The sequence below is a fragment of the Opisthorchis viverrini genome (assembly GCF_000715545.1).
Source record: "Opisthorchis viverrini unplaced genomic scaffold scaffold2155, whole genome shotgun sequence".
Classification (NCBI taxonomy): domain Eukaryota; kingdom Metazoa; phylum Platyhelminthes; class Trematoda; order Opisthorchiida; family Opisthorchiidae; genus Opisthorchis; species Opisthorchis viverrini.
In genome coordinates, this window is record NW_008752364.1 from 18744 (window position 1) to 34100 (window position 15357).

Genomic DNA, 15357 nt, shown 5'->3' on the forward strand with positions numbered 1-15357 from the left:
AGCTGACTTATCGGACCCCGACTGTCTGTATCGTCTAGTCAGCGTAGCAACTACTCATGTGCTGACGCGCCCACGTACACGCAAATGGACCATATAGGGAAACCGAGCACAGTCAGCACACAGCGCGCGCAGGGAGCAAGTTGTCATCCAAACACTCCAAGTCCACGGACAATTATGGAGTACGTGTAGCAGCCAAACTGCGGAGAAAACACGATCGCTAAACATTCATTCTCAATGGTCGAATACTTCTGTTCAGCGTTAGTCAGGACACGACTGGCATATTCGACAGCTCCATTCCTCTGCTTTAGGACTGCGTCGATACCGTGATCACTAGCGTCCGTTGAGACAGTGAACATCTCTCCGACCCTGGGCAGTTTGAGGGGTTAGTTGCGATCCAATATCTGCGCTTTGACACGCCCAAAAGCCTCATGTGCTTCTCCGGTTCATTTGAATTTCCGATTTTGCCCGAGCAAGCATCGTGTTGAAATCCTTAACGAACCAGCTGTAGTATGCTGTTCATCCAAGAAACTGCCGTAGAGACCGCTTTGAATTGGAAACAGCACAATCCTTGATCTTCGCCAATATTTCTGGCAGTGGGATAGCCTCTCCGTGACCCACTTTATACCACAGCAGTGTCACCGAACTCCGAGCGAGCTATCTTGGCTTCGTTTATCCGCAGGCCAGCCTACCGGACCCACTTCAATACAGTGAACTGCGTGCTCTAGTTCCGAATCGCTATACACGACGATATCGTCTCCGTACACGGCAACATTCTGGAGTCCCTTCGTTAAACGAGGCATCAAGCGCAGGAATGTGAATGGTGCCCCAGACAAGGCAAATGGCATTTGTCTAAATTGATATTGGATGTTTCCAACCGTGAACGCCGTTTTCTCCCGGTCCTCCGCCTTGATAGGTAGTTGCCAGTATCCGGAACGCAAGTCGAACACAGTGAAGTATCGGGAGTGCTGGAGAAAATCGAAAATCTCCGCAACTGAAGGCACAGCTGCAACCCAGATTACGGTCTTTTCATTCAGGCGCCGAAAATCCACGTAAAACCCGTATTTTCCGTTCGCCTTCCTTACGAGCACAACTCAGGAGTCGTACGCACTACCTGAGTTGTTTGATACGCTTCTGCTGTTTTCGACTATTTGTGAACAAACAAGTTATGTAGAAGTTGTCAGTATTTAAAGCTAGGGATGAAAAATCTAAGTTGAAGCGTTGTAGAATCGCATCCTGCCGCAGCAATGGCCTCACCAGGGCGAAATTCGGGATATATCCTTATTCTAGAATGAACTATTTCTAGTTCCTAATTACATCTAAGAACTATGAGTTTATGACTTCGTAATTATCTGGACCACCTTGGGTGAGGCTAAAATATTTTCCATTTAGTTGCAGGAAGATTTCCACCTGTTTTAAACGCACTGGCGAAAACAAACTTAATTTAGTCCGATTACATAGGCCAGGTACATAAATGATATTGAAGAAAAGCTGGTATGGTAGTTAAAAGTGGTTATGAACCTTGAACTTCAACAGCAGAAGGCTGACTCCCGTTAAATATGCTTGATTTATTCCAGTTAGGTAAAAGTGCGACTGACCAAATTTGGTTTGTGATCTGCACCGGTCATCATGCATGGTTCATCGACTTTCTATAAGGTGACTGATTGAATTTAAACATGTTTTCTCATCTGAACAAACGTTGGACTATGAAATTCTGCATACAGTGCCACTTCTTTTAGTCAACAAATTCCAAATTTCAGTTAGCCCTTGCGCCAAAATGTGAGTGCTCACTGAATGCGATAACCAATGCAGGCAGCAGCAAAATTAGAGACTGAAACTCAGACAAACCTACATAAAAGGTCGCGGATGATCATCATGTACAAGGTTGTTCACTTTAAGACAGTTTTTTGACTGTACGATATTTTCAGACTCCAATAACCTCACACGGGGTGCGAAATAGTCATTCTGGACAGTTTGAAAAGAAACTGGTGAATGTTAGTTCACTATTAGAAGAGCACAGAGATTCTTGCGCCTGGAGAAACCAGGTAACCTAAATTCGAGTATCCTATTTTTAATCAGTCCAACGTACTCTGTGGCGGCGTACATAGCGTACATATCGTAATTCGTGAAAAAGCACGTGGCCACTGATCTCTGAGAGGCAACAAGGCCGTTGAAACAGTCCAGAGGAAGGACCCTGAATGTCCATATTTTGGGTAGTTTAGGATGGTCGGGCTACCCTAGAAAGGCGCATTCGCTGTCACAGCAGCTTCAGCAAATTGAAAATTAACTCCCATTACAGGGTCACTTGCTGGATACGGCTGTTCGCTGGGAAATAGCGTTTCACAAGCACAAACTGCTAACCATTTCTAAGGTAGGTTCAGAGGAGGCATACAAAATCTATTTTGGTTTGACGCTTGTATTTCCATTCGGTGCCAAATACGATTTGTTTGACTTCCTGCCCAGTGAAACGTACTTGCCAGCCACCAACAATTCACTACATGCGCCAATCTGATTCCAGGTGCTACAGTACCCGCACTTGAACTGTACTTTGGTACGATAAATCGCCAACTGTTGACCCCATGGCTATATACAAGTTGCACATAAGATTTCAACAGCCAACCTAACATAAGGGTTTGAATCGAAGTAACGCTCACTGACAGAGAAATATCCATTGCGGGTGCTTTGACTGTTCAGTTGGAACTGCAATAGCAGTCTGGAGAGAATGGCACGGCTGGACACTAACATTTGAGTGGCTGTCACGTAGGTGCAACTTGGCAAGTGATTACAGATTGTGCAATCAGTGGTAAATTTGTTGACTACGAGTCTGATCCATTAATTTGGAAAAGAAGTGTGCACACCCAAGGTTGCTACTTCCGTGGAGGTTCCATAGCTTTTAAAAAAACCATCGATTCCTGAAACAGAACAAGAAGCTTTTGCAATGAATCTTCAAACGTTTTAAGATGCTTCGTTTCCTGGATGACCCGGGGGACTCTCTTGATGTCAAAAAGAATCGCGATGGTAAAGTTGATGGCGATGGTGACGATACTGATGACAACAATGACGAGGACTGTGGTGATGATGGCGGTAATGATGCCATGACGACGACGATGATGATAGCAGTTGACTATTACCCTCTGATCCCACACTAAGACAGCTTACTACTGAGTTCAAAGATGTACATTGCATGGAGTAGTTGCAGACCTTGTTAATTGTTTATTTATTGTAGATGGAGCCACACAATTGACAACGACAAACGTTACATAATCTAGCCAGTAGAAAAATGCTGGCTGAACGCTTGTCAGTTTCTTTAATTAAGTTAACAATCAAGAATCAACTTCATCGCATCGGTCACATTTCAGCCAGATCAACTGGTACTGGATCGTGAACAGAATGAAAATAGAATGTCACTTGAAATGCTTCAGTTACATGGAGGTCTACAGAAGGAGACGAGGAGTATTCAAGCAGACACACGAAGGGTTACGAAATGCACAACTGTAATTGAGTTATTCGGAGTTTTGTCAGGAGCTTGGGAGGGGAGACTTGTAGGCCTTTAAGGTCATAAGAAGTAAACCAGCGGACCAAAAATGATTAAAATCGCGTAAAGTTACTCGTTAAGCTGTTCATGGAAAATATCAAAATGTTTTTACGAACTTTAAACTTGCTCATTTGTTTTTCTACAGCGAAAAAGGCTATGCTGTGAAGTCGCAGTAGTTCAGATAGCTGTGCATGCAAACGGTCGCTCGCTTTGCGATTTCCTCCTTAGGAATCCGTTTCTTCGGACAAACGATGTGACAAACGGTTGACAAAGTGTAGCTTGCCCAGAGGCCGATCGTAATCTTCCATTGACATGCGCCGATTAAGTTGCAGTGGCGTTTTCTGCATTTGCAAATTGCTCACTGAGAGTAAAAATGCATGGAAAAGTCAGTTGTGCGTTCGTCTTAATTTGGATAGTATGAGATATTCCAGGCATATTTCAATGAGATTTTTCTGAATTCGGTCAATTTCCCCTACTATGAGAAAAGAATGCGCATTTCCGATGAGTACGACAAATGGGTCCAGGCTGAACACAACTTATGTATCAAAACTGCATATTGCAACCTGTAGCAGGAAAAAAAAACAGAAAAAACTCATGTGGTACAACGATTTGTGAAAAAATTTCATACTCATCCATTTGGAAGAGGCAGTTTCAAGTTGTTGTAGTACGCTGATCACAGTTATTTGAACTTTACTGGCTCAGAAAACCGCACCATGTGACTGAACGTAGTAGTGCGGCTGCTGGTGCAACATTATTAAGGTTTTCCTTGAGACATTTCGCGAAATACTTCCCAGTGTGATTGTCAGACGATTGTATGCAGTTTTTATCTCAGTACAATAACTGGGGTGAAGATACAGAATATCAGCAATTTATTAGTAACAGTGCCTCAGTTTTTTGGGCCACGCAACCGTGTTTTTCTCCCCACTAGTAGGGTTTATTCCTCCCCCGAAGCCAGCAGAAACCTGTAAGCCTAAAGCCGTCATTCCTTCCTTCCTTCCTTCCTTCCTTCCTTCCTTCCTTCCTTCATTCATTCATTCATTCAGTAAGCCAGATATTCTGTCAGTCAGTCGGTTAGTCACCTATCAATCAGCCGGTAGTTGATAGTAAGATGTTGCATCAAAGTTTGCTCCACGTCTCTCAGCTCCACAGACATAAGCTCTTCTGTGCAGCAGGATATCATACTTTCAATGCCAGCTGGTGTGCAGAAGGAGAACCCGAAACTGTCCAGTTTGTTCCGACTGTTTTAGCATTACAGCGAAAATAATTGCACAATGATAATTGCTAAAGGCTAACTGACAGGGTGAATAATGGATTTAAGTGGAGTTTCCGGTTCTTGAACATTTCAGAGATTATCTACGTTCGCCGTCCTTCGTTGACACAGAACGAATAAATTGAATATGCGGTGCTGCTTTAGAATTTTCAGCATTCAAACGCGCGCAAAACTTAAAGTGCCTTATCTATGGAATCTCGAAAACGTGTCCGTTGTTTTCTGATTATCAAGCAGACCCGTTGTTGGTTTCCTGAGATGGGTCGCGTATAGGAAAAAAACTCAGAGGTGGATTAGTCGGGTGACTTCCAGGTCTAGAGGCAGTTGTGGGTTTACTGCTCACATTTTTCAATGTGGGTGACATTTGTTTCCTAGCTTCTTTGAAAGGGTTGTATGGCTTATTATTCACCTTGAACTTACAACAGTCCTCACAGTTAATCCGCAGCAGCATCAGGCTGTAAAACCAGTTGCCATAGGGTTCGACGAAATTTCGATGACCAGGTACTTTTTGGGATTTGACAACCAAATCTCGAGAACGCTGGCATACATGAAGCAAGGGAGCGCCAATTGTTATCAGCGCTAACCCGTAATGTTTGAACGACTTTGTGCTTACAGTCGCTATTATCGAAGCTCATCATTCAAGCGCGAACATGTTTACCCACGAGGGTATATCATCAGTTTGGCAGGTTGGTAGATAATAACGAAAATTGCGGTTCTATTTCTCTGGGACAAACGAAATTTAAGTGAATGGACTTATGAACTGCTACAAACTTGAATGCATCTCTGCACGACATACTTGGATGCTCTCGTGCAAACAGGTCATTTCAAAAAGCTTGAGTGTATCGAGTACAATCCTAGCCGTGCGCACTTATGCAGGTTTCAGCTATATCTATTCACGTGGAGTTTTGGCTTACATATTTCGCGGAACTGCGGCTTTCGCTGGGCACTCAAAGCATAGCGTCAGTGGACCCAGTGAAATGAATGATGCAATTATGTGAGTTAAAACATCATGCTTCGGTCAGCAGGTCTCTAGTTACTTATTGGTTTGTCTTATTCCGTCCGATTTATATAAGATGCAAAGATCTGCAGGTGGTTGCCCGCAAGTTGTGTTTTAACAACTAATGCTTTGCGGATCCGTCTCTGAAGCGAGCCAATCATATTACGATTGTCACGCACGGTAATTGTGCTGCTGGACACTGGAATTGTCAGCTATACTGATGTGAGAAAGTAATTGCTACTGGGTAGTGCTCGGTTCTGCAAACAGGGTGTCGCATAACCGAACTTATACATATAATGAAACACGCGTAGGCAGAACCGACAAACGGACTGTGGTTTGAGCACGAGAGTGTCTGTGCTTTGGTATCAAAGTTCTGATAACTCGATCCTATGCCCTTGGGGTCGATCCGAAGGTCACACGGTTGATCATGAGACACTCAATCAAGACAGGAGAAAGTTGATGCTGAAGGTATTCAAAATATAAACTTTCCTCTTCCAAGCATTATGCTTAAAAAATATAAGTCACCAAAGCACGCTTGAAAACCTAAACAAGAAGACTGGGCTCACTCTGGACTGAGGGCTCTCATTTTCAAAAGTCGTCGTGCGGTTAATTCTAAAATGCCAAAAGCAAGCTTTTTGATCCAACAGCGATACGCTGATTGTGTTGAAAAGAAACCATGGTAAGACTTGAAACAAACGCATCCGACACTTTTATCTTCATTAAATTCCAGTATGGTTCCAATGATACTGGGTGGTATTACACAGTTCCTTCAGGTTGTATACCTTTGTATAAGGTTATGAGATCTGTGGGTAATAATCTTGGACCTTTTAAACAAGTAATAATGCTTGGTTTGTTGTACGTATCCTGAGTGTGGCACATTCCGACGCCTTCAATTTTCAGCCAGCCTTTCCAAAGACAATAAGGACAAAGATGACAACAACTCTAAAGACCGCCATTTAGAATCCGCTTGTTAATTTTGTCACACAACCAAAAGGTTATAAAATAATTTCGTCCGAATTCTGGTTGGTGCATGCCCAAAATAAATACTACCGCAGTCGAAAAATTGACCTGTCGCATTAATAAACTGGTGGCGATCAATCTTATACTAATATTTATTGAATTGTACATCAATATGTTCCATTTGAAACTTCTGTTAAAACCGAATTAGCGAATTGCCCACATTTTGGGTTCAAGTAGAAATGAAAGTTGACGTAAGTCCGAGGAAAACGTCTACGTACTGAGTCGAACGACGGTCGATTAGTTTTGGCAACTTTATAAGTGGTGTACCCCGCCTCCAAATTGAACATGCTATTGCGGGCTTTTCAATCGGTGATAGCCAATACTTTTCACCGCGTCGTTACAGGTAAGATGTCAAGCTTGCGTAAATATTACGCAAAACATGGTTTTCAAATCATTCCAATACGTCTAGAACCGTGCTTGTCCAGAAAGATTCAACTTTTTTTACTAATCGAAGACCTCTCGTATTTTTGTTTACCTGAAGGCAATTTTTTTGCAGCTAACTATAGACTAACTATAGACGATGTGAACGTAAAGGTACTGAATACCATGACACAGTGGAACATTAGTCAATCCAAGACCTCATGCACTGGTTCCCGGTCCTCAGCGTATTCCGCTCAGTTTGTTTTAAGTTAACATTGATTCTTAGGTCAGTTATCGAATGAGTTACCGTTCAGTAAGAATATCGCAGAATGACAAAGAGGATCTCGTAATGTCAGAATAAGCAACTCACAAAGTCCGATTCCTTGCAGGAAAAACTGCATGCTTGTTATCACTTTGTCCGGCTGAAACCGAAAAAAAACCATAGGACAACCGAGCCAAAACTCTCCAAAGATTGGTGGGTTAAAATCTCACCTGCTAGTTTAACCAGATGTCACACTGATGAGTTTGTCAGATTCGAAAGAATGTGCATAGGAAACCTGTTGTAATTTATACGCTGCGTGATAAAGGGAAAAACCGTCAATATTTTGTTGAAAATCATTGTATGCTGAGTTTGCAAAATTCGTTTGCTGGCTTTTCGTAGGTAAGGGTTTTGATCAACAGTCCTGAAATTCTGCGGGCCAAATGCATCCAGGCGTTCCCTGTGGATTTGACACCAGCGTAAAATACTAAATCCTGACCATGTAAATACATCATGAAAATGTTACTGTGATTCGGAACAAAAATCTGGCCGATCATTTCTTTGGATGTCATCTGAACTCTTCGCTCTTGCCAGATAAACAGAAAACAAGGTGACACCACATTGCGTCGTTATAAAGCATAACTGTTCGATGCACCAATGGAAACGCACTCTCACTGACACCGGAACGCCCACTGCCGCAATACCCAACTTTGCCTTGCAACGAACGACTAAAGATGTCACCTCAACTGGTGACACCTGCAAAGTGATTCCATGGAAAACTAACAAAGCAATGACCAGCTAGCTAACCTCAGCCACTAGCATCCCCCTAAATAACACCCTCCCACGGACTGAAGCTATCCGATGGTTTATCGGTCTGAGGCTGATGTGATGTGATATTGAGTCTATACCCAAAGAAGATAAGAAATTGATGGTACCAAGCCAGACAATCTTATGACCATGGAAGATTTACGGTAGACCGCTTTGACTATTACAGCACCGAGAAAGACCTTAACCAAGACAATCACGTGAACATATTCGCTTTAAACACGCAACTACACAAATAAGGCAAGTAAGGTCGAAAAATGTAATAAATGTTCTTAGCACTACTACATTAGACTACGTAAGCTATTCCAAGTACCCCTAAGAAGATCAGGGTAACACAGCAAAAACTTAATTTGGATATACAAACGTCAGTAAGTGGGAGACCCTTGAAGATGCTGAAATATAAAGCCCGTGCACATGCAGCATGGGTAAAATGCTAAACCGAGCAGTGTTTTCCAAATATATCCTGGGTATATGTGGCCCGCTCACTTCAGTATCAGAAGCACGAGTTGGTTTGTATTGCTACAACAGACAACGCATTGTCCCAAAACACTGCATCAACCCGATCGCCTCACCGGAAATAATTACGAGGACTAGCATACTTACATGATACATGGATTAAAAAGGTACAAAAAGGCTGCCAAACATAGGCCACAGAATCAGTTTTGATTAGCTCAACACAATTAGCAGCATTATAACAATCGGTTGTGATTATTTCATCATATCATATCATATCATATCATTACATCGCGCTTTTGTCTACGTATGGTATCATACAATCCATTCAAAAGCCATGAATTTACTCCGTGTCATACCATATCCATTGCATACAATTCAAAGTGACTCACGCGTTCTGCTATTACATTTGCAACCCCATCGATGACAAAAAATTCGCGTGTAGTTAAACGACCTTCCGCGTGCTTTTGCGCTCTCTGAAGGTCCTCAAAGAGCTGTCGGCAGGCTCGACGTTGTGAAGACAACGAACCGGTAATTAACAAAACGGGACATCTGGGCATAAAAGTAGAAACGCATAACCGTAACTCCGGAACGGTTATGTGGAGATATCTGAAATCCCCATAACGGAGAGTATACTAACTAACAAGTCGATAGAGACTTGCCACACGAAGTACCGCACGTTATATGATGGCGTTTAGTGGTGCTATAATGTCGTGAGCCGACTCAAAATCTTCTGATCACTACGCGAAAACCTCGTAATACACTACTCACAAGGTTGCTGAAAATTCGTCGACAGCCCACGATCGGTTTCGCCCTTCTTGGGGCACATCAGGTAGACACAGTCCTCGAGTTTCTGTCAACCTACATCACCATCTACATCACAAACGGGAGATTCAGCTGGGTTCCATGTGGGTCTCTCAAAAAACCAAATGAGTTTGCAAATGAGTGTTATCTCGTATTATTCGTGCTTAATAACACTGGTTTATATATGTTTGTGCTGAATGAGCAAAAGAGAACGTAGTCTTTCCATAAAAGAAATAAGGTTTCTGAAAACTCTTCGACAACTAAGAGAGCAGAATCAGTCTCGATCAGAACGATGTTGTCGATGTCCTGAAATACATGGTATGATACCACATATTCTCATAAAAGTGTAAATGTTTTCAATCCATCTGGCATGGGATTTACAAGTACATGCCACACCATATAGGTGAATAGAATCCTTAAAGTGATTTGTTAATTCTCCCTGCGCATCCAAAGAGATTTATTAAGTAATCGCGCTGGTCTATGTCCTCTAGAGACTATGCACCTTCGTCAAACATCATGACACATTTCAAAAACGAAATGGGTTATAATTTGGCGCAGTGCGGTAATCATGGCCGGATAATGTGACTTTGAGTTGATCATTTGATCTTTCCTATCGTGAACCAACTGGGCGCCACTATTAACCTTAAGTAATCTTAACTGATGCGTAAAATTCGGTTCCCTTGTGCAAACAATTCTAAGCCATTTGGTTTGTGGATAGCCGCTAGATTCTTGCGAAATAGGTTCGGTAGGATCCAAGCTACTGGTGGCCGGAAAACTTTGTCTAGCGTGGTTTTACGCTGCTCAACATTGGTTCTCTAGCGATTACCCTTGCTCGGATAGTAGACTTGTTTTGGACCTAACGGTTTTATAAACACATCAACACATGAGCCATTCGTTCTAGCCCTTAAGCAGTGACTGTACTACCCCTTTATCTAGGTACCACTTGCAGTTTGGATTAAGAAGCTCACATTCTACTGTGCTTGGCGTCGGTTTAACTTACCAGAGAATCGGAATCAGTACAAGTCGTTAACAAGCATCGCGTTTAACGTGCACATTTCACCTAACGAGGCGGGGCATGCGACGCAACAGCAAGAATTCGAGACAGACTATGGAGTTCATACTATGAACAATAACATTTTACACCGCATGTCTGAGTAACAAAGAGTAGAAGTAAACAGTAAGAGTGACTGCTAGTTAGACAGATTGGTTCCGAAACCAAGTATGCCGTCGTCTAAATGTATCCATCCAATACTACATTAGATTGCAGCACATTGCATTGCAATGTAAAAGTTCTCCTTCATACTTACTTAAGTCCAGCTAGGTTGTCAGTCAAAGTTTTTCGCCTTCAGGAAAAAAAAAAGAAAATGAGGAAGTAGTGTAAGATAACTAGAGAATGATAGTGTGGCCGCTGTGTAATTACTCAAGAATGAGTGAGTATTTTGTCAGTTCTGAAGCAGCTAATTTATCGTCAGCATATCGTCAGGATATGTTTATCGGAACATCAGATTGTTTGAAACATTTCACAAAGCTATCCAGACGATTAACGGACATCTACTCTCGGCACGAAGCTAAACAGAGTGCTGATGTGCATTGTAACGTAAACGAAACAACAATAACACATTACGAACTCCCAAGTAACTTCGAAGTTCGAAATTACGAACGGGTACTTCAAAGAATTCATTAGAGGTTCCACCAGCGGCATTCGTGGTACCGTACTGAACCCAGTGGGTTTTATTGGGAGACTAGCAGTCCGAACGATTGTTGTCCGATTTCACTTTGTAGAGCTTTGTACGACTTTGGTATACCTTACTAACTTGAGTTACAATTGGGTTACAAACCAGCATGCGAAGTCAGCCATTGCTAAAATATCGATTAAGTTACAACTTTCTTCTCCTTGTTGCAGCTCACGGCGATGCACGCCTTTGATGGATTCGAAACAGCAGGACCTAAATTTGTAGCTGGTCGGCCACCAGCAGCTGACCATCATTTTGAATAACTCTAAATTAGTATATCTTTGTAATGTACTACTCATAAGGTTGCTGAAAATCCATCGACAACCCACGGTCGGTTTCGCCCTTCTTGGGGCTCATCAGGTAGGCGCAGTCCCCGGGGTTCCGTCAACCTTATGTTCTACTTCAAACCGAATTGCACAACATTAGCGAATATACACTCATTTGCAAACTAATTTGGTTCTTTCGAGAGACTCACCTGGAACCCAGCTGAATCCCTCGTTTATGTTCTCAGGCAACTGAATGTGCTGCACTAGGCTGCCTCATATTTCAGTCGCTACAATATTTGAAATATCGCGATACATGTATATCTCTGTAATGTACTACTCATAAGGTTGCTGAAAATCCATCGACAGCCCACGACCGGTTTCGCCCTTCTTGGGGCTCATCAGGTAGGTAGTTCGTAGCGACTGAAATATGAGGCGGCCTGGTGCAGCACATTCAGTTGCCTGAGAACATCATAAATGAGAGATTCAGCTGGGTTCCAGGTGAGTCTCTCGAAAGAACCGAATTATTTTGCAAATGAGTGTATCTTCGCTAACTCTAAATTAGGTTAAAGTAACGCCCAGCGTTCTGGCACACTGCGCGTTGACTGGTTACCCGAGTGACAGTTTCTCAGACGGACGGTCCATACGACTTGTGGGGCTGAGTTAGGTATCGCTTTTGGTATAAGCGTACAAGCTGCACAAGAGTTTCAGTATAGTGAATCCCGACTACCATGTTGGGTTTCGTTTCCCTCGAAAGGCTTTCAGTTGGCGGGGAATAACATCGTTGTCTTTGTACGTTTCGTTTAGCTGTTAAAGTGCTACCAAAGACATGAGTAACCAAGCTGGATGGTTTATTTCTATAAATACGCTCAGTGGATCAGATTTATTTTTTGGAAACTCTACCATTGCGCTCAATAAACTTCTGTTTCTGTTCATGTGCCACGCATGAGTTTTTGCAACTATCGCTAGTTTCGTCAAACTAAGAACTTGGATTGTTTACTTTGCTTCTTGTCTTTGGGAAAATGAACACATTAATTTTGGGAAATGGTAATAGTTATGCCCACGTTTCTACGCTAATATGGTATTACTATTCTGCTCATAAAATAGATGAAGCAAAAGTGCTCTCCCTAATAATGTGTAGATTAATGAAAGCGAGCAAGAAATCGATGGCGATAAAAAAGGGGATCTTATCTGTTGTCTGTACAAGGCTAGATAATGTTGAAAATCCCGTCAGTGAACCAAAAAATAGCATAATTACGGAAACATGTTACAGGATGAAATGTTCACATAAGTTGAGTTACTTGCGTCGAAGCCAACCATATTTGCCTTAAAAGTACACAGAACAGGTGTGTAGGGTAGCACAACAAACCGCAAAACGATCAAGGAAAACTAACGATGGGATGAACACGTTGACAAGGTTGGTGAGTGTTGCAATGTGCTATCGAACAGGCAACTTCGCGAGCATTTCGTCTTCATTTTAATTCAAGCCGTGCTCCAAAATAATGCCTAGATTTCTCACCTTCCTGATTGCTCAGTTTTCGCGCGAGCGATTAGTCGTAACATCACAAACATTTCTATCTGCGACTGCCTTGGATACGCATTTAGACTTGACATGTAGCAAACTATACTGGCTATGATCTTGAGAGAGTAAAAGCTGTCATTCCTCTCCTCTAAAGCAAAAAATACCCCCATAGAAGAGTTCCTTTACGGTGCGAAGCACTGAAACAAGCGAACGAAGCCACCAGTGTTCCATTGACGTTGCACCCTAAGATTGCAGTTAATAAGGTACAACCTCCATTACTCGACCGCTTACACTACGGCAATGCAGACTGGCACGGTTACGAATATAACGTTGCTTGTAGTTCAGGGAGGTTGAGTAAAATATTCAGAAACTATGTTCCTAGTACTGACCGTGGCATTCGTCTCAAACGAATCAGTGTATTCTTTCCGTATGTTATATGGATGCGATCTAGTAAGTAATCCACGTTTCCGACGACGTAGAAGACGGAAACCTTCGGGGGTAAGCAGCGCCCACCGCAGTGTTGCACAGTCGTAATGGAGTTATGTGTGTGCATGTGTAGCTTGCTTTGTAGTGTAGTACCCAACCATTATAGCAAGATGAGACTTTGGTGAACTTGTTTAGGTAAACCCAGTATGCAATACCAAAGTTTTTAATTTTCACTTCACAGACATTGTTGTCGAGGCAAACAGACGTCATCAAATGTGGTTATTTTCGGGCGGGTGATCTGCCCTGTGCTTTTAGACAATCTAGATTAAGCGTACATAGAAGACAAATGTTAAATAACTTACTGCATATAGGATGAGATAAACCTATTAAGGTTCTTAGGGTTGATTGAATGACGCAAGTTTTGCCGAAAGTTCTCGACCGCGTTTCGAAGTTCCACCTCACTATCCGTATCCATTATCTAAAAAAAGAAATAAAAACAACACCCACGCTAAACTAGTAGTTACTTCCTGGCGAAAATACCGCGGTGTGTCACAACAACGACGTTGAAGGGTGTAAAATTTATGTAACCAAACAATATACAAAGGATAGGTGGGTACATCCAGCGTAGTCATACATCTCAAGTCGAATCAAGGCTAAAACATTCTCTCGCATTTGAAGTGTGTCAACTAGGGTAGATCAGTGGAAAATGTATGCATCCAAACATTGCGTGTTCGGCTTGCGGGATGTATCAGTAAGAAGCGTAATGCTTGTTAACACCTAGTGAAAACTTTTGTTGGTAATTTTAAACCAGCCATCCCTTTGGAAAAACTTGGTGGGCAAGTGAGTGCCTATTTTTACTAATGGCTGTGATTTTAATGAAAATCATTTAGTTCAAATAGCATGCACATTGGCTTGAAAGACCAAAACAAGCAGAAGAATCAGTTACGTGCTAGAGTTCTGTTCAGTCACAGTTAAAATTGAGGGGTATAGAGGAAGGATATTGTCAACATTAAGGTATAAGACGTAATGATATACCCCAACGAAGCCGAACAACCGTTACAGAATTTCGTTTCCTTCCACATCTATTTGTATACGGAAATAAAGATTTTCCATTTTGGGGAACACTAGACACTCCAAAGGCTTTTGATTCTCAAACGAGCCATTAACGGGCCCCACAAATCATGTGATTGGTTTCATTTTTCGCAGGCCCTCGCAGAATTAAGACCCGTGTCTGGCATCAAGTAAAGGAGCACAACAAACATGAAATTGTATTAGAAGGTACGAACAAGTCCTTGGTCGCCGGACTGAGACCTATGAAAATTACTTTTGTTTGTCAACGAACATGCACTCACTTATAAAATGCAAAGCAAAATGGTGGAGGGATATAACACAGTTTTATGTACCTAGTGAAAACTCTAGAAGGATGTGATCCAGGTATTATTTAAGGGATTTTCGCTTGGGATATTTTGCCAAAACACCCTGTCTACAATGGTTTTTGTGTGTGAAATTTTTTCCGGTACGATGCTGTCAGTATAGCCTGTAAACGCACATTTTAACTGTTAACATAAACCATATTAAAATCAACGAGCAATGGCAAATGGCAATAAAAGTGTGCAAAATAATGTTACTTAGGGTGGTTATACTTTACCGTTTTAATGATCTGAACCGAGCCGAAAAGTCATATGCAAGCATTTCGTGTTGGCTACCAGCACAAAAAATTACTAACCGATAACTTGTACAGTAAGAAAAAGTACCTTATTGAGTCTTTGTAGGAATGAAATCGTGAGCAACTTGTGCACTTTACTTTACGTAGAAGACTGTTATAATGCCATCGGATTTGACAGACTTCATTGAGCATTCTGTTCCAGCAAATACATCATATATATATATAATATA

General features: G+C 42.0%; 1 protein-coding gene across 1 annotated transcript in view; it reads right to left on the reverse strand.

The window, feature by feature from the left end:
• Positions 1-3193: 3193 nt before the first annotated feature.
• Positions 3194-15357, reverse strand: part of T265_15655 (hypothetical protein) — a gene marked incomplete at both ends in the record, with an annotated part of 64263 nt that continues 52099 nt past the window's right edge. The window contains 5 exons of the mRNA XM_009178874.1: positions 3194-3893; positions 7547-7598; positions 9106-9265; positions 10825-10860; positions 13824-13939. Of these exons, the coding sequence (XP_009177138.1) occupies positions 3757-3893; positions 7547-7598; positions 9106-9265; positions 10825-10860; positions 13824-13939 (501 nt within the window). The remainder of the gene's footprint in view (positions 3894-7546; positions 7599-9105; positions 9266-10824; positions 10861-13823; positions 13940-15357) is intronic.